Consider the following 27,852-nt stretch of genomic DNA (forward strand, 5'->3'; position numbering starts at 1 on the left):
CACAGGTCCACATAAAACACACCCAAAATAAGTGTGAAAAATAGAGAGAGTGCCTCACGGTAGTACCACCCGAGGGGGTTCCCGGCTAATAATTACCGGTATACCCACTTCTCATCACTGGCCACTCTCTCTATTTGAAAAGACAGAAGTGCACAAGAACAGATAGTTGTGCAGGTAAGAGAATAGTGGTGAAAAGGACAATAACAAACAAACAAATTGTGAAGTGCAATGTTGTGTACATGAACAAACCCCTAACCAGACAGAAACAAAGTAAAAAGGCAAGGTTTTGCTGGCAGTTCGTTTTTATTCTGTTTCTGCAAAACCTGCCAGTTGAAAATGGTTAGTTACATACCATACTTATTATATCCTCAAGCCGACATGTTTCATCACTCCAATTTTCAGCGATTTCATCATGGCATTCGAGGGGTTATCTATTCTCAGTCCGATTTTTTACTCGGACACCAATCATTCATTTCTGCGTCAATGAGCGAGAAGCAATGTGATTACCGCTGAGGGGCTTGAGCGGTTCATTCGATATTCCCTGATATCAAACATGAAGGCAGCCTGTTAGCCATAGTGATCTGTTCCGCTAGTAGGCGGAGGGGGCGAGATGTGTTGCAGAATGATTGTGAGCAAGTACACATTGTGATAACGCTCCAACGATATTGCCATCTATGTCTCCCCTTTACTTTTGCCATTGTATATAGATAGGTGGCTGAGACCACTTTTAGCCACCATCGGACACGTGATCATACGACACGGAGTTCCACAGAGGGGTGCCGGTACGTGCTGACATAGCACCCTTGAGGTAAATGTCTCTTGTATATGTTGATGTGTGGTGCATTGGTCTTGCCACGGATACACCCCCTAATGGAAGGGGGATGGTACAATCCTTTTAGTGCTCTGGGTTTTTATCCACACAGGTTCCTTTTTTCTGAGAAGACTGAGAATAGATAACCTCTCGAATGCCCTGATGAAATCTCCGAAAATGGGAGCGATGAAACATGTCGGCTTGAGGATGAAACATGTCGGCTTGAGGATATAATAAGTATGGTATATAACTAACCATTTTTAACTGGCAGGTTTTGCAGCAACAGAATAAAAACGAACTGCCAGCAAAACCTTGCCTTTTTACTTTGTTTCTGTCTGGTTAGGGGTTTGTTAATGTACACAACATTGCACTTCACAATGTGTTTGTTATTGTCCTTTTCACCACTATTCTCTTACCTGCACAACTATCTGTTCTTGTGCACTTCTGTCTTTTCAAATAGAGAGAGTGGCCAGTGATGAGAAGTGGGTATACCGGTAATTATTAGCCGGGAACCCCCTCGGGTGGTACTACCGTGAGGCACTCTCTCTATTTTTCACACTTATTTTGGGTGTGTTTTATGTGGACCTGTGTATGCCTCTACATTCACATTTATTGACAATTACGCAACCTGACCATATGAATAGTGTTATCTAACACATTCAGGGGATTAATAGTGATAATATGATATCAGATCCCGGTCTCTGGTCACATATTTTGGATGCGTCTAAATAGGTTAGGCCCTAGTTGATTAGCCATTGTATGAGTGGGGGGCAGCCTTACCTATTACCTCTTTCCCCCTTAACCCCTATAGATTGATATGCTCTCAGAGAGCCCCAACATATCCATCATAGTCATCATTTACTTAAAAGGAGAGGTAAGCTGATGCTTAACACTAGCTCGCTCTCCAACCATGATTCTGGAAAAGTTATGCTCCTGAGTTAAGATCATGCTACCTTAGCCTATTTATTAGGACCCCCACTTTCTTAGTCAGCTCCTGTGAGCTATCCAAACTGGTTTGACGAAGAAATTCCACCTTCCTGTATTACTGCCACTTGGGTTATCGTACGTGGCTTGAAGCAGAGGCCCAGCTACATCACTCTCTTTTGACATGGTATCTACTACAAAATTAAGCTTTGCTGCGCTGTTCCATCTGACATTGCTCTGCAGCGACAGATTATACATGCATACTTAGTGGCAGATGCTCTGAGAGTGGGGATTCAGAAGGACTAGTACAGGACCAGAGACAGGGCCATAAAGCAAAGTTTGACCAGATACCCTGCAAAACAAACCTGACCGTCTGCCCTGGGAAAGGACATACCTGAGAGTATTTTTTTGTGGCAATCGCCTCTTCTAAGATTCTTCACCTCTCTTCTACTCAAAGGGGTCTTGTCTCTACAGTTAACTAGGCTTGGGCACAATTTTGTTTGTGCATGCGAAATTCACAAATGTTGTGTTTTGTTAGTTTTTACATTTGAAAAAGTAACATCATTTATTTATAGATATTTTCTACTTAAACCAGCATCCTGTCATTATCGCTTATTATTTTAAACACAAGACTATGCCCTCAAAATTTCACATGATTCTGTATAATTTTCTTAATATTTCATGAAGAAACATCTACAATATCTCATCCCTTTTTCTTTTCCTAAGAAACTGGTATCACCTGCCTGCTCTCTATCAATAATCTAATCAGCATCTACATTACCTATGCCATCCACCAATGATTCACATGAACTGCCATACACGTCCACCTCTATAGCAGTCAATCTCCCTCTAACTCCATCTCAAATATACCGGGGTTATGCATGGAAGGGTTTCTTTGAGAACACAGAGTAAATAAACCAAAAATCAAGTACCACGCACCTGAATACCTAGATTTCTACAGGAGCAGATGACTATTTCTCCAATCCCCAACTCCACTAAAAGCGAATATTAATTTCACTTCCAGTAAAGAGGGGGAAAGGGGAATGGGACAAAGGAGGGACTCCACTGCTGTGCCTCTTCCTCTAAAGATTCTTGCAAATCTTCTTGGCACCTACAATACAAAACGACAACATTAATACATCCTAACTGCCCTAGTCTTGAGGCTCACTAAAATTTCATTCACTGGCTTTTTCATATCTGTGCTAAAGCAATGATTAGCCTCTCTCTTATATGTAGTGCTTAAGATAGATACTTGAACTTCTGTGTCATCTATTCAGTCTCTTCTTTTATTTCTTTTATAAATTGAATTCTTGTTGCTAGTGGCACACGGTGAAATGGGCGGTAAGTATAATATATATATCTATATATATCGATTCCAAGCTTCCCAAGTGCCTCGTCGCACAAACAGGAACACGGACACGATAATAAGCAGGTGTCAGAATTTATTTAATTTAAATGGAACGGTGCATGCCTCAGACGCGTATCGGACACGAGGCTGTGTCCTTGCTCACTCAACGAATGGGGAGACAATCATTACATTTAAACACCCATTTTGGCGCCAACTGAGTATTTGGTGTAAACATAGAGAACAGAGTCATCTAGCTGTACTCTCTTGCATGCATGGAGAGAGCCATCTTGTAATGTAGTACACAAATACATTTCGTATTATGGCGTTAATAAAGCACTCTAAATTTGCACAAATTATTGGGTCTGCTCTTCGTCATTTTCTGTGTGAAGAACAGCTGGTGGTATATATTTATATATACTAGCTTGTGCGTTGCTGCGATCTCCGAAGAAAGGAAATTCAAGGAAACTCGTTATGATAACATTCAATTTACATTGTGTAAATTTTATTGAAACGTATTCATTTTAATATGGAAAACATTTCAAAGTGTCGTTTTAATTTTATTTATTTATTCGAGTGGTTGTGGCTACACGATTTTTTGTTATTCCGTCTTGTGCGTACATCAGTATTCAAAAGATTATGAGGGCCCTGGGGGGCCGATATTTAAACAAAATGTATGCCAGAAACCTTCGCGGGAGTGTACTCAACAACTTCCCAAAGTTTCCTGGCGATCGGATGAATGCTGTTTCAATTCTATTTATTCATTTGAGTGCTTTTGGATACACGATTTTTTGTTTTTCCGTCTTGTGCGTACATCAGTATTTGAAAGATTATGAGGGCCCTCGGGGGCTGATATTTAAAAAAATGTTATGCAGGAAACGTTAGCCGGAGTTTACTCAACAACTTCCCAAAGTTTCCTGGCGATCGGATGAATGCTGTTTTAATTCTATTTATTTATTCGAGTGCTTGTGGATACACGATTTTTTGTTTTTCCGTCTTGTGCGTACATCAGTATTCGAAAGATTATGAAGGCCTAGGGGGCAGATATTTAAAAAAATGTTATGCCAGAAACCTTCGTGGGAGTTTACTCAACAACTTCCCAAAGTTTCATGGCGATCGGATGAATGGTGTTTTAATTCTATTTATTTATTCGAGTGCTTGTGGATACACGATTTGTTGTTTTTCCGTCTGGTGTGTACATCAGTATACGAAAGATTATGAGGGCCCAGAGGGGGCGATATTTAAAAAAAAAAATTATGCCAGAAACCTTCGCGGGAGTGTACTTAACAACTTCCCAAAGTTTCATGGCGATCGGATGAATGGTGTAGTAATGCATAAAGGACAAACGGACAGACATACTTTTGTTTTTACATATATAGACTAGCTTACCCGTCGCGCGTTGCTGCGATCTCAGAAGAAAGGAAATTTAAGGAAACTTGTTATGATAACATTCAATTTACATTGTGTCATTTTTATTGAAACTTATTCATTTTAATATGGAAAACATTTCAAAGTGTTGTTTTAATTCTGATATTTTATTCAGGTGCTTGTGGATACACGATATTTTTTGTTTTTCCGTCTGGTGCATAGACGAATAAATCAGAAGCTTTTCCGACGCGTGAGCTGGCCACATACAGTTCTCCATGTGAGAAGCACGGATTCTCCAAATCTAGTCCACACGCTTGCAGCGATTGTCCTTGTGCTTTGTTGATGGTCATTGTAAAAGTGAGTCGCACCAGAAACTGTAAACGTTCAGTATTTGAAAGATTATGAGGGCCCTGGGGTGCCGGGGGGGGCCGATATTTAACACATTTTTCCCTTTTTTTTTTTTTGCCAGACACCTTTGCGGGAGTGTACTCAACAACTTTTAACAAATTTTTTTTGATTATTATTATTTATTTTTTTATAATTATTTTTTAGCCAGAAACCTTCGCGGGAGTGTACTCAACAACTTCCCAAAGTTTCATGCCGATCGGATGAATGGTGTAGTAATGCATAAAGGACAAACGGACATACTTTGTTTTTTATATATATAGAAGATATATCCATATCCATACTAATATAATAAAGAGAGAGCCCAAACCTTTGAGGCGGGTAATCTCAGGAACCACAGCACCAATCACAACACCCAATACAGTGTTGAAAAGGGCAGTTGCAGCAGAAGGACATAGGCTATGCAGACGCCCACCATATACATTTAAAAGGTAAAAGAACCGTGCCAGCAAAGTAGTCCCTTGTGGGCGTGTCTGCGTTGTGCTGGGGGCGTGACAAACGCTGGGGGCATGTGGTACGTTCCGCCCTTCATGCCATGTCTCATATCGTGGGCGTGGGCGTGTGCGGGGCGCGGGATTATGGGAAAAAAAAGTGAGCGTTGTGCCCAATATTTCATTGTTTTTTTCTTCCCAGGTTCTGTACATTCCAGCTCCGGGTGTCCACCCTGCTCCCTTTAAATACCCCTGCACCCCAAAATCATAACCCACCCTTACTCCTTAAAATACCCCAACACCCTTAAACACTAACCCATCTTAACCCTGTAAATATACCCTGTACCCCAAAACCCAAACCTATCCCTAAACCCTAAAAATACCCCTGTACCACAAAACCCAAACCTAGCCCTGAACCCTATAAATACCCCTGTACCTCAAAACCCAAACCTAGCCCTGAACCCTAAAAATACCCCTGTACCCCAAAACCCACACCTATCCTTAAACCCTAAAACTACCCCTGTACCCCATAACCCAAAACTATATCTGAACCCTTAAAATACCCAAACATCCCAAAACATATACCTCAGTACCCCAAAACATATACCTCTATACCCATACTTACCTTATCCAAACATTAAAAAAAAAACATGCTTTTACCATTCATGCATTTACAACGAATTTCATTGTAAATGTATGCGTGGTAAAAGCATATCAAATGTAATGCCATGCATTATAATGGCATTGCGGAGTCATGGTACTTTCGTAATGAAAGTATGTGGAGTGATAGTATGCGGAAAGAAAGTTGCGGAATAATGGGTGTTTACCCTCCCCCGGTAAGTACATTGGTGGCACGGCGGCCCACATCTCCAGCAACATACTCATATTTTTTCACCACCGATTTGAAAAATGCACAGGTCTCTCTCATTGATGGCCAGCACAGACATACACTTTTAGACACACCTCCCGCCACAAGTTCTAGAATTGCGAACTTTAGAGCTGGGGAGCTACGTTCGAATCTCGGCATCAGCTCAACATCCTGTGATTCCAGGCAAATCGCTTTGTCTCCCCGTGCCTACCACAAATGAATGTGTTCTTCTGTAATGTAAATTATGCTCATGCCATGTTGTTGAGTTCGAGCTATATAATATTGCAAGGAAAAATAAAGTAGGGAAACTCGAGTTCACACACTACTGAACGCGCACTCTTAAGTGCATCAGCAGTGCACTATGAATCGGAGCGTTTCACAGGCCTGTCACAGATAAGAAATGCTATCAAAACGAAATCCTACAAAACAATGTACTACTGGCCGACAGCAATTCATACCCGAAAAACGTCGGGACGGGCTGCTAGTATATATATATATATATATATATATATATATATATATAGCTACATACATAGAGTCTTCTGTAAGGATTTGTGTGCCACTTCAAAAATAAGACCTTAACTATTCTGTGAAAAGGTCTCACAGGCAAGAAAATATAAAGAAACTCCGAAGTGCTATTCCGTCTGTTCAATAATAAATCCTGTTAGGCTTCACGGGATTAGGCTCAGTGAATAGAGAACAAAAGCAAAAAAGGAAGCGCACTCTGCAACTAAAAGAAATCACTGTAAGGTCCAGAGAACAGCTGCAATGCCTGTAAATCAAATGAAAGTCTGCTCAAGAGCGGAACTAAGAGTTCGTGAAAAGTCAAATAAAAATCATGAGGTAAGATTCCTGCAATTTATCTTGTCCAGAACTTACTTCTTGCGTGAGAGGAAAAGCCACCCCTCTACTCACGACAACGTAGACTCAAAGGACGCTGCTGTAAATCAAACCTTTTGGGAAGGCTACGTAGAGTCTGAAGAGACGCGCTTACTCTTCTCTGAACAAACCAGGGCTAAATTAAATTTGACGGGCCCCCCTGAGCTGATTATTATTGGTGGCGAACGAGCGCTAGAGGAAAAATGCTCCGTTTGTCCCAAACTGACAGTTGAAGTGCGCCGCACCTCAGGTGCAGGCGCGCGAACTTCGAACCCTTCTAATCAGCCCTATCACTAGAACACCCACCTACAGGAACCGCCATCTTGGAGAGACTGGGCGCTACCAGAGGGAATTAAAAGAAGAATCGGCGAAGCCGATTACGAGGGCAATGTAGTCCCCGTTTTACCTTAAGACGATTTTGAGAAACAATTAGATTCCTCTTAAGGGCGGTCTTGACACCAAAAAACTCGGCATTAACCACTTTCTATGGGTCTCGAAGTAGCATGCTATCATTCATAAAGTGATCCAAAACCTCGTTGTGGTAGTAAGCACTATGGGTTAAATGTATCAAAGTTGTAAATTGCAAATACCCAATTGAGAATTTCTGAGAATCGCAATTAGGTAATCGCAATTTACAATGTATGAAACTCTTAAGAGTTTCAGATAGCGGTTACTGGGGGTGGGGGGTGTCACAAATTGCTCTACCTCATTAATATTAATGAGCTAAATCGCAATTTGCGACCCCCTAAGAATTGCAAAAGTCATGGGGATAGTGGCCTGCTGGGGTCAGCAGAACACCATAGCCGTGATTGCTTTTAAAATAAACAATCTTTTTTTTGTAAAGCAGCCATTTTCCTTAATGGAAAACAAGATGCTTTACAAAAAGAAAAATGAAAAGATTTCCGTTCATTTTTTAAGAGCAGGCAGTGGTCCGTGGGACCACTGTTAGGATTCGGTATTTGGAAGGGATGCCCTAAACACGCCCCTTCCAAATACCGAATCGCAAACCCATTTTGCGATTTGGTACAGGTTACCGAATCGCAAATCGCAAATTAGTGTTTGTTACATGGCAAGAGCATTTTTTTGCATGCAGATTTTCAAACTTCCTTTTTGACTCCAGCCAAGTATTGAGAGAGATGTAGATGACATCAGTTTTACTTTATCTAAACCAATCCTCACTGTCAGTATTCGGCACTTTTATTCGTGAGTTTTAGTATTGTTTTTCAAAGATGCACAAAGAGTTTTCGATCCAAATGCAGTTAGCAAACTTGCTTATTTACACATTTCTTATGAAGAATGTGCAAAGCAAAAGTGCACGGTTTGTAGTTATAGCAAGAAAGTATCAGACTATCATACCGCCTGGATAGTTAGATCTCATCTTGAATTTCTGCTTTGTTATATAAATCTTTCTGCTAGATTATTAATTGCTAACTGTACCCTTGTCAAAGGCTTTCAATGCTGTCTCTTTGATACATTTAGTAATCTCTAAATTAAAAATGTTTTGAAAGATGTACATATTATTGCTTTGGGTTGTTTGGGATGCTATGAAAGCATTTATTAGGGGAGTTACTCAGCAGTTTGTTCGTCAACAGAATAAGGAACGGGAGAGACAAACCAAAGATGCTTATCAAAAGCTCAATATCTGCGAACTTCAGCATGCTGAGGCAGTTCGTTTCCAAAAAGCAGATCAAGACCTTCTGTACATTTCGCTTTTGGAGCAGAAGGCTGTGATAAATAGGGTTTAAAAGAAAAAGTGGCAGTGTGCTTTACCAAACATATGACATTACAGTATGAATATGGCGATAGGATCGGGAAAGTCCATGCCCATCAACTTATGGATAATCGTTTTAAAACTAAGATCAAGGCTATAAAAGGGGAGGGGGGAGTCCTTTATAGATGCCCCCAGGAGGTAGCTAGTCAGTTTTCTATCTTTTACCACCAATTGTATTCCCCAGATTTAGGGCAGGACTTAACTGATATTCAGAGCTATTTACAGGGGAGTAACTTGCTGACTCTGACAGAAGAAGATTCTCTCCTATTAGAACAGGAGATCACAGTGGAGGAGGTTTTGGAGGCAATCGGGGGGGGTTATCATCAGGGAAGGCGGCCGGAGATGATGCCCTCACCCCTGAGCTTTATAAGTGCTATAAAAGCCTTCTCGCCCGGTAAAGGGGGATGTAATTTCTCAAGTTGGGAACGCAGGATGCGTTCCTGACTCATGGAATATGGCCAATATAATCTTCTTTTTAAAGAAAGATTAAGCTCTGGAGGAACGGGCCTCGTACCGCCCAATTGCATTAATTAATGCAGACGCAATGGTGTTTTGCTAAGATATTGGCCACCCGGTAAGCTCCAATGATGGCCAGCCTGGTTTCTCCCCAGCAACATGGGCTTTCATAGGAGAGATACCACCGCCCATGTAAATACGGCAATAGCTACTTTCGATGTTGCTGGGAAGTTAAAGATTGAATTGGGCATGGACTTATTGGATGCAGAAAAGGCATTCGACCGGGTGGCCTGGGATTATCTTTGGGCAACACTCGCTGCATTTGGGGTTAAAGAAAAAGTTTGAAAACTGGTAGCTGCTATGTATCATAACTCGATGGCTAAGGTACTGTATTCGAATGTTCAAACTATCCCTTTTCCCATTCGGTGCGGTACCAGGCAGGGCTGCACCCTCTCCCCTCCTTAATTTGCTCTTTATATAGAGCAATTTATTCGGGCACTTTTGGTTAATAATTTGATTAGCCCGTTGAATATTGCAGCGCCCCCTAAAGCTCACGGCATATGCCGATGATATAGCCATTTTTACGGAAAAACCAAAGGAGGGTATAGAAAATATAGATAGAGAGGCAAAACGGTTTGGACGTTTTTCCGGATACAAGTTGAATAGGAATAAAACTCAAGTCCTGCTCAATTTTCAGCCGGAGGACAAGATCGAAGAGGTATGTTCGAGGGTTACATATCTTGGGGTACTAATTTCTTCTAAAATTGAGGTTATGCATTCTCTAAATTCTGTCTCTTTATTAACTGAAGTTACTAAACAATTTAAGCTGTGGCACAAACTTCCATTAAGCATCTTGGGCAGATGCAACGTGATTAAATGAAGATACTTCCCAAGTTTCTTTATCTCTTTAGGTCCATTCTGCTACGTATTCCGAATGTTTTTTTTAGGAAACTTGACACAGTTTTTAGTAGTTTCATATGGGGCTATAAGAAGGCAAGACTGGCTATTGGATTGATGAAGCTCCCATACAATCAAGGTGGCTTAGACTTTCCTGATTTTAAACTTTATTTTCTGTCTGCTTTTGTTGGCCGCTTATGGAGCCTTTTGTACCCTGAGCAAATGGACTCTTGGCATTGGCTGGTTCTTGGGTTAGAGAGCCAGATGTTTTTGTATCGAATTAACAAACCCAACTATTTTAAACGTGTACGGTTTAAGACCATCTGGGATTGTGTATATACATATGGCAGGGCATTAACACTAGACTTTCTCTATCTTCTATTCATAGTAGATATCCTCTGTGGGGGAACCCAATACTGCCTGGAATTTTTCAAGACGGTACGGCCCATCAGTGGGCCAGGTATGGGGTGCACTCCCTGGGACAACTATACGATTGTAATGGCTTCAAGACATTTGAGAATCTTCGGGCAACATTTAATATCCCCCAGCGCCTGTTTTTAAAATATCTACAGGTTAGGGATTACTTAGTTAGAAGTCTGGAAATCCGGAGGGTTGCCGGGTCAGACATGTGGGAGTGTATGTATACTGGATGTATGATGTTACAACGCAGGCTATTACAACGCCTGCCTTTACAACGCGGTTTTTACATCACAATCCATTACAACGCATAGTGCTTTTGGGTGTTGGATAGTAAATAGTTTAATTTACTATTCCAACTCCAGTCCCCGTGGACACTAGGGAAGGTTATTGGATGGTAAATTAACCTATTCCCTATCCTAGAGCGCCCCCCAGCGCAACGCGTTGTAATAGTTTGCGTTGTAATGACCGTGTTGTAATGGTAGTGCGTTGTAAAAGTTTCGTTGTAAAGGTTGTTTACCATGTATACTCAGAACCAGCAGGCAACCATTAGTAAGGCGTACTGAATTCTTTGTCAAAACCGGACAGAGGGGTGTGAGAAGCTGGCGCTCAATTGGAGTGAGACTCTGGGGGAAAATATTACTATTGAAAACATGAGGATAGCTCTAGATTCTATTGCCTGATCCGTACATTCTGTGAGTCTATGGCTGCAGCAATTTCGGAAACTTTGCTTGCTCTATGTTTATGTTTATGGGATTTGTAGAGCGTGTGACTACCCTTGGGCATCTCAGCGCTAAGGGAGCAGAATAACAGGAAAAGGGGACTAGTCCAGTGGAAAGAGCCAGGTCTTAAGTTTTTTTCTGAACTGAGTTTCTTCTTGGATAGATCGAATGTTGGGATCTAGACAGTTCCAGAGCATAGGTATCAGATGGGAAAAAGACCTTTCCCCCATCTGGCTCTTTTGATTACAGTACTCTTCATGAGGAACTTAGAGCTTGACCTGAGTTGTCGTTGGGGAGTGTAGTGGGTGACCTGGTTTTGAATGAGTGCCGGACCCTTTCCGTGCATAGCACGATAAGCCAAGTTGAGGGATTTGAATTTAATTCTGGCTTGAACGGGAAGCCAGTGCAGTTCCTTCAGTCTGGGTTTAACTGACTGACGTCTGGGTATGTTTAATAGTAGCCGTGCTGCAGTGTTTTGGACAACTTGAAGACGGTTGACTACATATTTCGGGGAACCCAAAAAGAGGGAGTTACCGTAGTCCAGCCTTGAGACCACCAAGGCCTGGACCACTGTTTTCTTACCATCTTCTGGGAGTAAATGCATGATCTTCCTCAGCAGACGTAGTATCCCAAAACAGGTACTGGATAGCTTTTTGGCCTGTATCTCCATTGTAAGATTTTTATCTAGCCACATACCAAGATTTTTTATGGCCGGTTTGGGTGTGGGAGGTGATCCCCAGCTGGCAGGCCATGGGATGTCCATGTGGGGATTAGGGTTGGTACCCAGAATCATCAGCTCTGTTTTATCACCGTTTAACTTAAGTTTACAGTCTGCCATCCAGGATCCGATTTTCTCGAGGCAGGGGACAAGCTGTCGGAAGTCAGAGTGCAGGGAGTCTGAGATTGAAAAAACGAATTGTGTATTATCCGCGTATGACACGACGGAGATACCACATCCTTGAATGATCAGGGCTAGTGGACTGAGGTAAAAGTTGAAAAGGGTAGGGCTCAGGGATGAGCCCTGAGGCACTCCCCAAGGTGCTGGGAAGGGATCGGACTTGAACCCAACCTCCACACATTGGAATGACCTACCACTCAGAAAGGAGGCCACCCATTCTTTTGCTGGCCCTATTATGCCCACCTCTTCCATTCTCTATATTAACACTGTGTGGTCAACCGAATCAAATGCGGCGCTAAGATCGAGGAGCACCACAGCGGCCATTTTTCCCTGATCTAAGATGGCTTTAACTTTTTCAGTGACCACTAATAGTGCTGACTCAATACTATGCTTGGGTCTGAACCCCATTTGTGTTTGGTGGATGACTTTATTGTTTTCGAGGAAGGTGGAATTGCAGAGTTCACGTGTTTTTCCGCCATTTTGCCCACCATTGGCAGGAGAGATATTGGACGATAGTTAGATAGTTCAGCTGAATCCAGGTGTGGCTTTTTCAGCAGAGGTTTGATAATGGCGTGCTTCCATTCCTTTGGAACCACGCCCTGTTCAAACGAAAGTTTGATAAGGTTCCTCAATTGAGTGGTGACGGATTCCCCACCTTGGGCGAGAATGTTGGGAGGTGCTGGGTCTAAAGGAGAGCCTGATTTGATTTTTTTTTTAGTAGTGCGGATACCTGATCTGAATTTATGGGGGGGATAGTCATGAGGACCGGTCCGTCCCACGGGACTGAGGTCTGAGATTCGGGAAAGGAGGGGGGGGGGTTCCCAACGTCCCTGGGGATTTGGGCTGGAAGGAATTGTAAATTGTTTCAATTTTGTTTGTAAAAAAGGTTGCCAACCCATTGCACCTCTCTTTGGAGTGTTCTGGGCTGTTGGGCTCTTGAACTGAGCTAGTGAGGGTTTTTACAATCTTGAAGAGTTCCCTTGAAGAATTAGAGTATTTGGCAATTCTTTCTTCATAGAAGACGGCCTGTGCTTTCCGGACGCTTGTTTGATAGCGCCGTATGGCGACACTATAAGTTGTTTTTAATTCGGGGTCATAGGACTTCCTCCACTCTCGTTCTAGTTTTTTACAGTCCTTTTTCTGCTGAACTAGTGTAGGAGAGAACCAGGAGGATCGGTTGGTATTTTTTATGAGATAAGGGGCCTGGCTTCCTGAAGTTTCTGTTGATGGAGCTGTTTATCCATGTATGACAGTTCCTGTGTGCCTCATACAGATCTTTGGTTTCGAGGGGTGTAGAGGATTCCAGATCACAAATCCAGGCCTCCGGTACACTTTTGGGCCATTTCCGTCCTATAACTATATGTGTTTTGTTTGGTACTGTAATAGGGATCTGGAGTTGAAATGTAATCAAAGCATGATCTGTCCTTGGCATCCAGACTGGGTCTGATACTTTTAGTCTTTGGTCATTTGAAAAAATGGGGTCTAAGAGGTGTCCTTTCCCATGTGTAGCGGAGGGGACCAATTGTGGGAGCTGTAAGGCTTCCATATCGGTTAGGCACCTCTTAGCACAAGAGTCATGGAGATCATCCAAGTGGAGGTTGAAATCACCTAACACCGTTATGGTGTTTTTCTCCATGAGCAAACTGGCCAGTTGGTCTTGGGCTGAGTCCAGGAAACCGGTGGAGGGTCCCGGGGGCCCATAGATTAGCCCTCCCGTGAAGGAGCTTGTTGCAGAGACGGATAATCTGAAGCCGCAGGCTTCGGAGTTGTTGATATTAAGGGGGATATTGTGCATTCCAGTTGTGCTTGGTGTATAATAGCCTCCTCCCATCGCTCCTACCCTGTCAAGGCGGGCAATTTTATAGCCAGGGGGTAATGCTTCTACTATGCCTGGGGCTGAGCTATCTCTAAGCCAGCTTTCAGTGATGAAGAGAGCCTCTAGGCGCTCTTCTTCCAGTAGTAGCTTGATTTCCAGCGCGTGTTTGGGTAGGAATCTGCTGTTAATTAGTCCCATTTTGACTATTTTCCATTTAGTTGTTTCTGCATCTGTTTCAAACCTATTATAGTTCCTAGTATCTCCCTTGAACCCACATACAGGGCAGTACAGCACTTGTTCTATGTTTAACAGGTGCTGGCACTGCTGAGAGACAGTATCCTTTCCCTTCAGAAGCTCTCATCTGGTATAGGTGAGGACTCTTCTCGGGAGTGCAGGTGTGGGGGCAGGGTTCCTGGCCCCCTGGTCCCGGAGACTCGCAGACGGGCGCAGACTGCCTGCGTCAGCTGCGCGCGTCCTCCAACCTCGGTTCTTGATATAGGGAGTGTCCAGAATCCGACCCTCCCCTCCCCTTCCTCTCCCCCATCGAGTGGTCTGATTGGCAGGAGAGGGAAATATGGCCCCGCCCTCCACTCAAACGGCTCCTGCCGCGGTGGACCGGGGCTGAGGTCAAAGTCCTGAGGTGGCAAGCTTAGTGCGCTAAGCGCTGTGCAAAAACGCAGGTAGGGGGGCAGGGGGGCAATGTACAAGGTTTAAAAATCGGGCGAGAGTACAACCAAGTGTTTAAAAATTGGGCGAGAGTACAACCAAATGTTCCCCAGCTCTTAGCAGGACAGTGTGGGATACAGCGAGCCTCACTGCGTTCAGCGCAGGAAGAAACAACTGACTGCTTCCCTGAGCTCCGCAGCGCGACCACAATCACAGAGTTTTTAAATGGTTTGGCCCCGCCCTCCACTCAAACGGCTCCTGCCGCGGTGGACCGGGGCTGAGGTCAAAGTCCTGAGGTGGCAAGCTTAGTGCGCTAAGCGCTGTGCAATAATGCGGCAGGGGGGCAGGGCGGCAATGTACAAGGTTTAAAAATCGTGCGAGAGTAAAACCAAGTGTTTAAAAATCGGGCGAGAGTACAACCAAATGTTCCCCAGCTCTTAGCAGGACAGTGTGGGATACAGCGAGCCTCGCTGCGTTCAGCGCAGGAAGAAACAACTGACCGCTTCCCTGAGCTCCTATTATACATCAGAAAGGATTGCCAGATGGTCTCAAGGGGGGGGGCTGTATGGGGAGGGACTGCTGCAGGTATCGTGTTTGTCCTGTGTCCTTCGTTGAAGGTGTTTTGGGATAAGATATTAGGAGCAATTAAAAATAGACTAGGCAGGGATCTTACGCTCCCAGTAACTGAAAGGATGTTAGGATATAAGGATGATTGTGAGTGGAATGGGCCTATATTGACAATTATCCTGGTTGCTGCCCGGTTGGTGATAGCTAGAGCCTGGATCTTCCCTAAACCCCCTACGGAGATGGAATGGTGGCTAATTCTTAAAGAAACTGGGGAATGGGAAAGGGCGCTGGCTAAAGCTGGGGGAGTTCAGGCGCTGCAAGAATATAGGTCCGTCTGGGGCGATCTGGAAGAGCTCTAAAACATCTGCTCAAAGCCAGCTAATCGATATAATGGCTATATTAACATATAGATTAGAAATGGCTCCGAAGAAATCCCATCATTTCGGGTTTTTGGGTTTTGGTTCTTGTTTTCCTTTTTTATTTTCTCTCATGTTTTTTGTTTTCTCTGTGTTTGTATCTTAATGTTGATGCTTTGTTCATGTATACCTGGCTGGACTGTATGACTGTACTTCTTTTTGGCAATAAAAAATATAAAAGATAAAATAAAGAAAGATGTACGTATTACAACCATTTTTTATGTATTCAGGTGGGGTTGCTTGTAATCCTGTTTTGTTTTACAGAATACCAGCCAAAACATACATGATTATAGCAGTTCTAACAGTGGGAACAATGGGATTATCAAACACGTCACTAGGATACTTAAATTATCCTACCCAAGTCATATTCAAATGCTGCAAACTGATTCCTGTGATGATAGGAGGAGTCTTTATACAAGGTATCTAACATCATTAGTAAACATGATTGATTTATATTCTTATCCCAGAACATTGTTATACATTTCTTTCAATCTTGTGATGTCACAACAAAAAAGACCTTTCTAACAAGGTCTGTAAGTGAGAATCTTGTGATCATTCAACACCTGATAATTTCAAAATGGAGAAATAGTTGGGGTTTTGTATGTGCTGGATAGAGGGACTGTCTTGTGTAGTGTGAAAGAAGTACGACAATTCTAGGACCTTTGATCATTTTTGTAGTCTATATCAATTATTTTCCAGAACCTTAAGTGCAAACCAGGCATTGTAGTAAATGTATTACACTCCTGAAGGTTCCACCATATTATTCTCTTTTTTAGCTTAATCTGACTGGCCCTGGCCCCAAGAGGGTCCACAAACTGCATATAACTTGTCCCTAAGAGGCATCCTTTGTTTGTGAGTCTATCCCCTGGTTTTCTTTCTTTGTCTTGCACTTATTTTGAAAGATTAAAGACCACTGTTTATGTTCAATCCAAAATACTTGGTAGAGATATATGATGGGGTAACTGTCTTTACACTGTTGTGCCTTGCCCCCTCCCCAATCGCATGCAAAGTGCACAACTTATTGAATATTCTCCAGCGCTCTACTGGCAGCTTCTTGAGTATTTCGAGGCTGGTGATTGTGTGCGAATGTTTCTTTACATTGGGACTCATTCTTGTATCCATATTGTGTATCCTCTTTGTGTTTTGAATTATCCTATGTACTACTGTTTTGTTAATTTGATCATTATAATACCATTGACTTAGCTCCATATGAAATGGTATTCAGTCTTTCTATTCACAAGTATGATTATAAATGTGCTTGTTGACTGTGGGCTTTAAAAACACATTGAAGTTGGGTTCAGAGATTCGGACCTCTTGAGAAATATCAGTTGCACTACTGTATTATCTTTTGTGAATATTTAAAATAATTTACTCATTTCATTTTAGTACTCTTAACTTCAGAATATACTGTTGACCAATGCAGCAGGGGAAATTTAGTAAAAATCAAATTGCTACGCCCCAGGTTTCTGACAGATTTCTGCAACAGAACATTACCCAATGACTTACCTTACTGACTGCCACTCATGCACTTTATACATCTGAACCATTGTGGTAAAGTAGATTTTTTTAATCCCAAAATATTTTCTGCTACCATAGAGTACGACTATTTATTTTGTTCATACTCATTTTAAAAACCATGTGAAGGGCCACACAATTCCTTCATCAATTAAGCCATCCAATCAAAAGGCTATTTAGTTTTTGTTATTGCCTATTTTATCAAAAGACATTGGTTCTAGAAACGGTATTGAATTAACATTTTCTGTATTCTGTTACAGGAAAACGTTACAATATAGCAGATGTGTCAGCAGCAATGTGTATGAGTCTTGGTCTCATATGGTTCACTTTGGCTGACAGCACGGTAGCACCAAATTTCAATATGACAGGTAAAGTAGCATGTTAAGAGAGCTTATTTGGTTGAGGCTAAACCCTGGTTTGTTTTCGGATAGTCACATTTGAGTCTATGTGAATATGATTTTGATATCTTATCACTGTAATGCTCAATATCAGTTATTATGGTGGATTCTTGCAAAGAAAGAGTGAGTAAACTTTAAACATGTCTTTTAAAAGTCTATGAAGCAGCTTCAAGTTTTGTTTCTTAGTCATGAGTGTTGAATTAATATTCTGTGAAATTGGTGAAAGCCACTTCCTCCACAATTACAAAAGTACTCCTAGTGAATAAGGTAATTGCCTTGAACGATTTTGTATATTCAAATGAGGGTCCTTGAATATACAGTAGCTGCAGTATTCACTTGTGGGTCCTTTCTTCAACTTTACTTATTAATTGGAGTACATTGAATGATAAGGGAATTGTAAGCTGTAGGTATATTTGCACATAAATAAACCTTTTAGCTGAGTAACAACATTAATTTCAAGACATTTCAAGAGGCAGCTTCATTCTTCAATTATGTAAAATCTTTTACATTACCCAATCTTGTGACTAAATACAGAAGTTCTGCATTCATACTCCCCCCGTACTGTGATTCTGAGTGAAGTGGAAACCAGGAGGTTTTTAATAGAAAATCCTCAGTAGTTTTAATAAGACAAACGTGTGGTATTAATTTTCATTAGTTTATTATCCTTTCCACTAACATTAAGCGTTGTTGATTTTAAATACGAAATTTCACCTTTATCACCCGCTCCAAATAGCTCTCTGTAGGACCTAGTTATTTAACGGCATAGTGTTTGTCATAGTTAGTATTTTAGTTTCCATTTTCTTCTTTCGCATGGATATTGTGTGCCCAACAGCGGTACTTAATTCTGTGTGGTTGTGCACTATGCAAATGAAGTAGAATTTCATGTACACTCAAATGTGTCACAAGCACTCTTTTCCTGCCTCTGCCTTCCTGGCCTGTTTTTGATGTTCATTTCCATGCTTCTTCAAATTATTCCCACTGTCGTCTCTCTGTCCTATAATTTGAATGCTCCTCAGTAAATATATGTGTTTCATATTGAATATGACTAAAAGTATTTCAAGAGATATAGGGTTATATGATGTTGTTAACACCTCTCAAAAACACAGTTGTTTACTTGACAGTCAATGGGTACTAATCTTTTCAAAATTAAATATTTTAGCACTTGGTTAGTTGCTGTATTTCGTCTTTAGTTCTCAATCTGCAAATCTCTCTGCACCTTGAGGATTTGGCATCTAGAGTATTCTATGTGAAGTGTTTATTTATGTAAGTCTCAGATTTCAGCTTGTCTTCCAGGTTTTGCAAACACCTAATATGGATGATTTATGCATTTTTTTATTGTGATTGTTCTCATTTTCCTCTTAGCCTTAATAGTGTTACATCAGTTTGTTTTGTGGCTGCACTGTATCATCTCTTTACCTTGGATGACATTGCAATGCATTTTACTTTCTGATGTAATGCATGTCTTGAATTTACTCTGTCCATTTTTCTGCCTCTTTTTAATAGATTAACATTGACTTTGATCTGTCCATTTTAAGTGATCATTGTATTATCTTCCAATACCACAAGTAATATTATGTTTGCTTATGGTTCCTTTTCTAGTTATTTATCTCCATCCAATAACTTACATTGCTTATTCTATTTTTAGGGCTCATTTGATCTGTTTTTGTAAAGCGAAGTTGTACATAAACCTGTTGAACTAATTAAATAGTTTAATAGAAATAGTGTACCTATAACCATACTTTATTAAGCAATGTAGACAGTTTGGGTGGTTACGTGTAGCGGGGTGATGTAAATGATGAGTAGTAAGTGAGGTAACAAAACATATGCAGTGTAAATTACTGATTTACCTATTTATAGGTTGCAGCTTCCCTCATGAGATAGTGGGGTAAGAGTCTCCTCATTTGTCATTTAAAATTGTAATTTGATTTCAGTCAATTTCCTTCTATTGCACACTGCATCGGATTCAAAACTATTCAATGGTTTGCCTTTTTTTTTCTTGGCTTCTAATTACATACATGGCACCTATATCACACTCAATAGCCACCACTGTTACAGATTCAATAGTATTACACAGTACATTTGTCTGGTCATTTTAAAGTTTCAGAGACTTGTCTTAATAGTTCAGATTTTCAAAAACTGATTATGTGATTGATTTCTATGTTTAAACCAATTTATTGCTAGTCAGTACCTTATAACGTCTAATTTGTTGCCGTAATCCTTCTTTATTATCAATTGCTGGAATTTTGTATTGGTCGGAGTACTTCATGCATGTTATATGACCTAGACTTAGTCTGTTTTCAGACACACTTCAACTAAGAGGAATTCACAGCTCTTCTGTTTTGGGGACATCGTCCGCAAATGTATTGCTTTTAAAACTTCATGGACCCTTTTTTTAAATTACTTCCAGTGTTTTTAGAGGCTACTGAGTTCTTGAGGTCAATCATGGTTCAATTGCATTAAGTCAAGGCCTTGTCGGATAGCTTTTTAGTGAAGAGGTGCCCATCTACTAGAGTTGTAAAATCAATATATTTATGGTCTGGTATAGTTTGCATGAGTTCTTCCTGGTTATCCAGTGAGCACAAGCTTGGAGAACTTAAGTGAGAAGGATATTCAGAAGTGATGTGCTCAACTCACATGGATCGGTTCCTCAATTTTTTGAATTTTGGAAATATTCACCCACAATTAGTCACTTGTTTTATTTGGTATACTTCAGCAGAAGCCAGTTCGAACACTAGTCTGCTGCTCCTTCGATTCCACAGACACATGGAAACTGAAAGACATGTCCATATTTTCTGATTTTATGGCCACAAATCTCCAACTCGGAAATACCAAGAATATTTCAGCTGGGCGCCTCCCTGCTTTCTGATTCTGTTACATTACAGACATCATCGCCAGATATCCTTGCCTCACTTCCCTCTGATTACTATATTATTACTGCTAACCGTCCTTCTGGCAAAGCCGGCGGGGGAGTAGCGGCCATTATTCATAAACATCACAAATTTTCTAAACTTCCCTCCCTGGATCTTGCTGACACTGAGAACATTGTCATTAAGACCCACACTGATAGCGGAGCCCTGTTACTGGTTCTGCTATATCGTCCTCCACAATGTATGTCTACTTTTCCTTCATTGTTAGCAGAACAACTGGCCTCTTATGTGACTCATTACCCAAAATTCGTTCTAATTAGGGACCTTAATTATTGGTTTGATAATACAGCTGCCGACTCCCAGGCAGCAGAACTTAAGGATCTGCTATTGGACATGAATCTGACCCAGCATATACACTCCCCCACCCATAATAAAGGTCATAGTCTGGACCAGATCTGGTCCTTTAATCTCCCTTTATCTTCCCCTTTCATACGACCCTGCATTTGGTCAGACCATTCCTTGATACATTTTACATTCACTATCAATGGGTCTACTAAACCGATGTATCGGGAGGGCGGAGAAATTGGGAAATGGAGAGCCATGAACCTACGGGCATTTTTAGACACCTTTGCCACTACTCTACCCGTAGCATGTAAGGATATTGATCTCATGGAGGAGACGCTCTCACAATGGCTTCAACAGGCTGCGGATACGCACGCACCCCTGGTGAGCTTTTCCCGATCACGCGCTAATGATGCCCATAAATGGTTCACCCCTGAACTAAAGAAGCTAAAGCTTGAGATACGTCAAAAAGAAAGGAAGTGGAGAACTAAATATTTACCACAAGACAAAAAGAACTACTGTTCTGCTAGGAAAAACTACCAAAATACTATCCTTAAACACAAAACTGACTATTTCTCTGCAAAAATTTTAAACTCCAAGAATAAATCAAAAGATGTGTTCAATATAGTGAATGATCTCTGTAATAGTGATAGAACAGCCCCCCTTGTCACCCCCACACAAAAGCTGTGTGATTCTTTAAATGACTTTTTTATAGATAAAATCATCACTATAAAACAGAGCATAAGTAATTCCATTACCCTGGCCCCACTAGATGACACTTTTTACAATCCTAGTACACTAGATATTCTCCCTCCTATCGATGTAATTTTTTTTTCACAACTCCTGTCCCGCATTAAGTCTGGTTCACCTGATGATATCTGTCCACCTCACATTTTCAGAGAGTTAGGCCTAGCTATCCCACAAGGTATCCTCCCCTTCCTAAATGAGTCACTTTTGCAGGGCAAGGTTCCCAGCAGTTGTAAGAATGCACTGTTAATCCCCCTGATAAAGAAACCCGATATTGACCCACATGATTTGACTAACTATAGGCCGATTTCCCTCCTGCCCTACTTATCCAATATCTTAGAAGCCCATGTCTCTTGCTGCCTATCGATTTTTAATCGAAAATTCGGCATATCTGGAGCCGAACCAGGCAGGCTTCCGTCCTTGTCACTCTACAGAGACTGTGATTCTCGCAGTTCAAAACACTCTTAGATCTAATGTCCATCAGGCTCTTGTGCTCCTGGACCTGTCGGCCGCGTTCGACCCGGTTGACTATTCCATTCTTGTCAACCGTGTCAAGCAGGCCGGCCTCAGAGGTTCTGCTTTGAGTTGGATAGCCTCCTTCATTACTGGGCGCATGCAATCAGTGAGATTGGGGACCTTTACGGCTCCCAGAACCCCGTCCACTTGCGGGGTCCCGCCAGGATCCTCTGTCCCCTTTATTTTATATTTACGTCCATTATTATATTCTTTAAAAAATTACAAAGTTACTATTTTTAATTACGCGGACAATCTTCAGCTTGTTTTCCCTCTAAATTCCGCAGACTCTGTGACTGAATTTCAGAACACCATGGTTCACATTCAGAGATGGATGAACCTGAACCATCTCAAACTGAGCCCGGGCAAGACAGAATTGATCTTGCCCGGTAAAAGTGAACTCAGCTGGGGCATTCACTTCTGGCCACCTGACATGGGGGCTCCGCCCACTAAATCCCGCTCGGTCAAGAGCCTTGGGGTTACGCTTAATGAAGATCTGTCACTCAAAGGTCAGGTAGGGGGCGGTTGTATCCTCAAGTTTCTTTCAACTCGGAAAGATTTAAAAAATTGCCTATTTACTGACATACTCTGCACTTATTCAGGTAATCATTGCCCTTGTTTTGTCCCGACTGGACTTCTCAAACAGTCTTTATTTGGGACTTCCAGCGGGTCAGCTTAAAAGATTGCAACTTGTTCAGAATCAGGCTGCCAGACTCTTTTGTAAACAACCAAAATGGCAGTCTGTCAGGCCTAGCCTACAAAATTTACACTGGCTACCTGTGGCTCAAAGAGTTGAGTTTAAGGCAGGTTGCATTATCTTTAAGGCTTTACAGAGTAAGGGTCCTAAATTTATTAGGAAAATGGTACTTAAGTATGCCCCTTCACGTAACCTGCGCTCCGCTCACAAAGATTTGTTAGTTGTTCCTCTGTTTAAGAAGAAACGGCAGGGAGGGAGTTGTTTCCACTTTCTAGCTGCCACTTTCTGGAACTCTGTACCACAGTCTCTGAGACAGTGTGAAGACCTTCTTACTTTTAGATGTTCTCTTAGGACGTGGTTATTTAGACAGGTTTACCCATAAAGTAGTGTGTTGGGTGTCCTACAGAGCATTGTGTTGTGTTTCCCATCCCGATAGCGCCATGAAGCCCACGGGCGTATGAGCGCTTAAGAAATAAATATTAACATAACATCAGACAATTTTTATAGAAGGCTTTGTTAATGACAAGCTTGACCAATACGATCAGTCTGTGCTTTTTAATCATACAAGCTCAAATCAATGAACTCGAGTTTACCTCCCCTTGCACCAAGCCACCTCTGGTTTGATGCACACTTTCAGATCAAAACTGGTTCAGTAAGTATGAACGTAAGAGCATGGCTTCTACTGTCAATCCAAAGTAGGAATCTATGGTTGGAATACTGTATGGCAAGCAGCAAAGGCTTGCTGGCACGTAAACAAGGTAAAAACACAAGGTAAGCAACCTGAAGGCAAAGCTGATTGGCCAGTTCACTCAAGAAGTTGAAGCAGTGTAAGCAGATAAATGCAAACCTGCCTGCTCATTTCGATCTTTTGTAATTCAAAGCGCATGGTTCCTTGGATCACCTCGTTCCTCACCGGAAGAACCCAGAGAGTCCGCCTTCCTCCATTCAAGTCCGAGGCCTCTGAAGTCATCTGCGGCGTACCTCAAGGATCCTCACTCAGTCCCACCCTATTCAACGTATACATGAGCCCCCTCGCAGCCATCGCACGCCAACACAACCTCAACATCATCTCTTACGCGGACGACACTCAACTGATCCTTTCTCTCACCAATGACCCCAGCACCGCCAAAACTAACCTACACGAAGGAATGAAAGAAGTTGCCGAATGGATGAAACAAAGCCGTCTGAAACTGAACTCAGACAAAACAGAAGTCCTCATCTTAGGTACATCCCCCTCTGCTTGGGACGACTCCTGGTGGCCGGAAGCCCTCGGAAAAGCACCCATCCCGACAGACCACGCACGGAACCTTGGCGTCATCCTGGATTCTTCACTCTCAATGAACAGACAAGTCAGCGCCGTATCCTCTTCCTGCTTCAACATTCTTCGCATGCTCAGAAAAACATTTCGCTGGATCCCCACCGAAACAAGGAAAACAGTCACCCACGCTCTGGTCACGAGCCGACTGGACTACGGAAACACCCTCTACGCAGGTACCACCGCTAAACTCCAAAAGAAACTCCAACGAATCCAAAACGCCTCAGCCAGGCTCATATTAGACATCCCACGCAACGAACACATCTCTGGTCACCTTAAAGACCTCCACTGGCTACCCGTCAATAAGAGAATCACTTTCCGACTGCTTACCCACGCACACAAATCACTCTACGACATCGGACCAGATTGCCTCAACTCTCGACTGTCCTTCTACACCCCCTCCCGCCATCTACGTTCTTCCAGCCAAGCCCTCGCCACTGTACCTCGCATCAACAAGACCACCATGGGAGGCAGATCCTTTTCATACCTGGCTGCTAAAACATGGAACTCACTTCCCGCTCACCTTCGCCTCACCCAGAACCACCTAGCGTTCAGAAAGCAGCTTAAAACGTGGATATTTGACAAATAATCCTCCTCCCCTTCCTAAGCGCCTTGAAACCCTCTGGGTATGTAGTGCGCTATACAAATTTTTTGACTTGACTTGACTTTGATTCAGACACTTTAGCCCCCAGTATCCCACTGCAGATCATTACTGCATCTCTCAACCAGACTGCGAAATTAAACACAATTGGAAAGGTATTTTACTTTTTGGCCCGTGTCGCTGACAGGTTTACAGCTGATACTGCACGGTGCATAGAGGGCTGTTACTGCTGGAATTGTGATATTTCCGTGCAACACAGACGCACCTCCCCTTTCATGCAAACACTGACTTAAAGATGAAGAGCTCTCTCCGTGCCATGTGTCTACAATACACTCCTTAAACAGACCAAGCAGAACGTCGGTTGTGTTTTGCATTAGTTTATCAGAGATAATTCGGATCCTTTCGAGCTTCCAACCACTACAGGAATGCCTTTTTAGTTAACATATTCAAGAAATTTTTGTTTATTCAGCTCTGAGGCAGGATCTGTGTAAAAAAAAAAAAAAAAGGATGAGAACCACAGTGATTTTTGTTTTTTTTTGGGTTTAACTTCAACATTATTTAGAATGATGAATAAGAGGAGTGTTTTTGATGTCTTGTAATGAATATGTGCTTCCCTTTTCCACAGTTTTAAAAGCAGTGCTTTCACCAAATGTCTGTGAAAGAATATTTTCTGAGCCATTAGTCATATATGTATATATATATATATATATATATATATATATATATATATATATGTGTGTGTGTGTGTGTGTGTGTGTGTGTGTGTAAATTTTTATTGGCATTAAAGTATGACCTGATTATCACATTAGTGTATCGTTTGTGAAGAAAGCAAAACCTCCATCCCACCCCAACATGCTCTACAATATCACACAGACTGACAATATGTTTGAACAAATGAAATAGCCTCTACAGAGAAGTAGAGTTTGCCGAACGCAGACTCCCCCAATCCAGCATCTTATCCGCCCACCCTCTTGTCTACCCCCACAACTCACGGGGGATGGGCATCTGGGGGTTTCAGAACTTCAGAAAGCACTGCCGCCCAGGCCTGAAGGATGTCCTCCAGCTTGTTGTCCCAGCATCTATTTTGCATATTTCTCTCCTCAGCCACATCTTGCAGCTAGTCTGCCACTCTTGGGGCGACAGGAGACAACCACCTTATGGCCATCCTCCGCTTAGCGAGCACCATTTGCTAAAGGAGAAACTTTTTTCTTACAAGCCGGATCAGCCCCAACAGGCACTGTCCAACATTCCTGGGAACGGATTGTCCCATAACTGCATTCAAGGCCTCCAATATTGTCTGCCAGTATGTGTCAAGCTCAGCATACTCCCAGAACATATGTATAAAATCTGCACCATTCCTGGCACTGCATGGACAGGAGGAAAAATACACCGGATAAATCAAATGCAACTTGGTCGCGTTGAGGTATACCTGGTGGACTACATTGTACCGTAGCAGATTAAATCTCTCATTCGTGGAGGTCCCCTGCACTCCTTCATGCATTCCTGCCAAGTATCACGCATCGGGTGTGACACTAACGCATTTTAGTGTGGTGATCCGCATCACCGCACTGATATGCATTGTCACGCATTTTTAATCATGCCTGTCTGAAACTGGCTACGCGGCGGTGCCAGCGCGCGCCTCTGGCGCTTGTAGCATATTCTGTGCCCCGGCTCTGCTGCTCCCCAAAGACTTGCGTTGCCAGCAGTGCTTTGGCTCAGTAAGTTGACAGTTAAAGGTCTGACTGCTCAGCTTGGGAGTCAGAGTGCTACAATGTTACAATCTGCCTCCCCTGCTGCCTGGCTGCATTTAATTTCCTGCCGTGGCTTTCAGACACCACTGACTCGCACTCTCATTAGACCCGGCAGTACAGTACTCGAAACCACGTCAGGAATCGGTGCCCGGCTGCCCAGTAGCTACTTCCGTTTCAAGCCACCTTGTTTTGAGAACAAACCGTCTGCGGCATGAACAGGCGACATGTTTTGGATTTTGCACTAGTGGGCAATCATGGCACTGCAGCGGTTATGATCCCGCGAGCGGATACTATCTCATTACTACCAGCGGCAGTCTGGTGAAAGTGCCTCCTTCTGGCGAATGGAAGAGGCCCTCACACAGTGGCAGTATTTATTAATTACATCGATCCAGGCACCACGACCGGATTGACCTGACCCCAAACCGGCGGCAAGGCTGAGAGAGAACCACAGACTGCGGCTGCCGCAGGGGTGGTTGTCCTCAGCCCAGGGCACTGTCACCAGTGCACTACGGTGTACAGTACCTGCCAGAATCACGCGGCCTGGTATTGGTTGCCGCGGGAGTAAGCATGACTGCGAGCCAGGCACGGCTGGCCTGTTGGCGGGACACCGACTCACCTCGCAAAGAAGTAAGTCACTGTGACTTCTAGTTGTACTTAACCCCTTCGATGCTCATGACGGAATGGTTCCGTCATGAGCATCGGTGCCCCTGTGCTCATGACGGAACCATTCAGTCATGAGGACAGGGGCAGGAAATCCCTCTGCTGCAGACAGCAGAGGGATTTCCTTCTCTCCCCAGTGACCTCGGGAGCTTGGGGAGAGCTTCCCCAGTTCCTGATACCCCCTCCCTGGTTTCTGTGCCATGACGATCGTCATTGCACAGAAACCAAAACTGAAATGAGCCTTCAGGCTCATTTCAGTTTCACTTTCTATGTGCTTAGGGGGCTATCTCAACTCCCCGGGCACGTAGAAAGACAGGACAGGTATCATTGGAAAGGGGAGAATCTCCCCTTTCCAATGGTACCCCTGGAGGGCGATCCCCAAGCAGGGATCCACCCACTAGACCCAGGGAGGGGAGAGCGGCCCCCTGGGCAAAGGCTTTTGCTCCCCCCAAATTGTTTGGGTGTAATTTAGTCTTTTTGCCCCCCCCCCCCCAAAAAGCCCACTAGACGCCAGGGATTTTTTTGGGCCAAATTTTAATTAGGGTGGGGGCATTGGCATGGCCATTTTGGGCAGCCGGTACCCTAATTGAAATTTGCCTCAAAAATTCCCTTGCGTCTAGTAGACTTTCTGCTCCCCCTGGGGGGCATATGGGGGCATTAGCCCCCAATCTTCCCCGCCCGGGGGGCAAAAAGCCCACTTGATGCCAGAGATTTATTTGGGGCAAATTTGAATTAGGGAGGGGGCTCCTAAAACAGGCATGCCCATGCCCTCACCCCCTCCACCGCAAA

The 27,852-nt window shown here is 42.9% G+C and overlaps 1 protein-coding gene across 3 annotated transcripts in view; it reads left to right on the top strand.

The window, feature by feature from the left end:
* The window catches only part of SLC35B3 (solute carrier family 35 member B3), a 271,605-nt gene that overhangs the window by 137,691 nt on the left and 106,062 nt on the right, over positions 1-27,852 (top strand). For all 3 annotated transcript variants that reach the window (XM_078688079.1, XM_078688080.1, XM_078688078.1), the window contains 2 exons: positions 15,922-16,076; positions 17,433-17,540. In XM_078688079.1, the coding sequence (XP_078544205.1) occupies positions 15,922-16,076; positions 17,433-17,540 (263 nt within the window). The remainder of the gene's footprint in view (positions 1-15,921; positions 16,077-17,432; positions 17,541-27,852) is intronic.

The sequence above is a fragment of the Lissotriton helveticus genome, chromosome 4_1, assembly GCF_964261635.1.
Source record: "Lissotriton helveticus chromosome 4_1, aLisHel1.1, whole genome shotgun sequence".
NCBI lineage: Eukaryota > Metazoa > Chordata > Amphibia > Caudata > Salamandridae > Lissotriton > Lissotriton helveticus.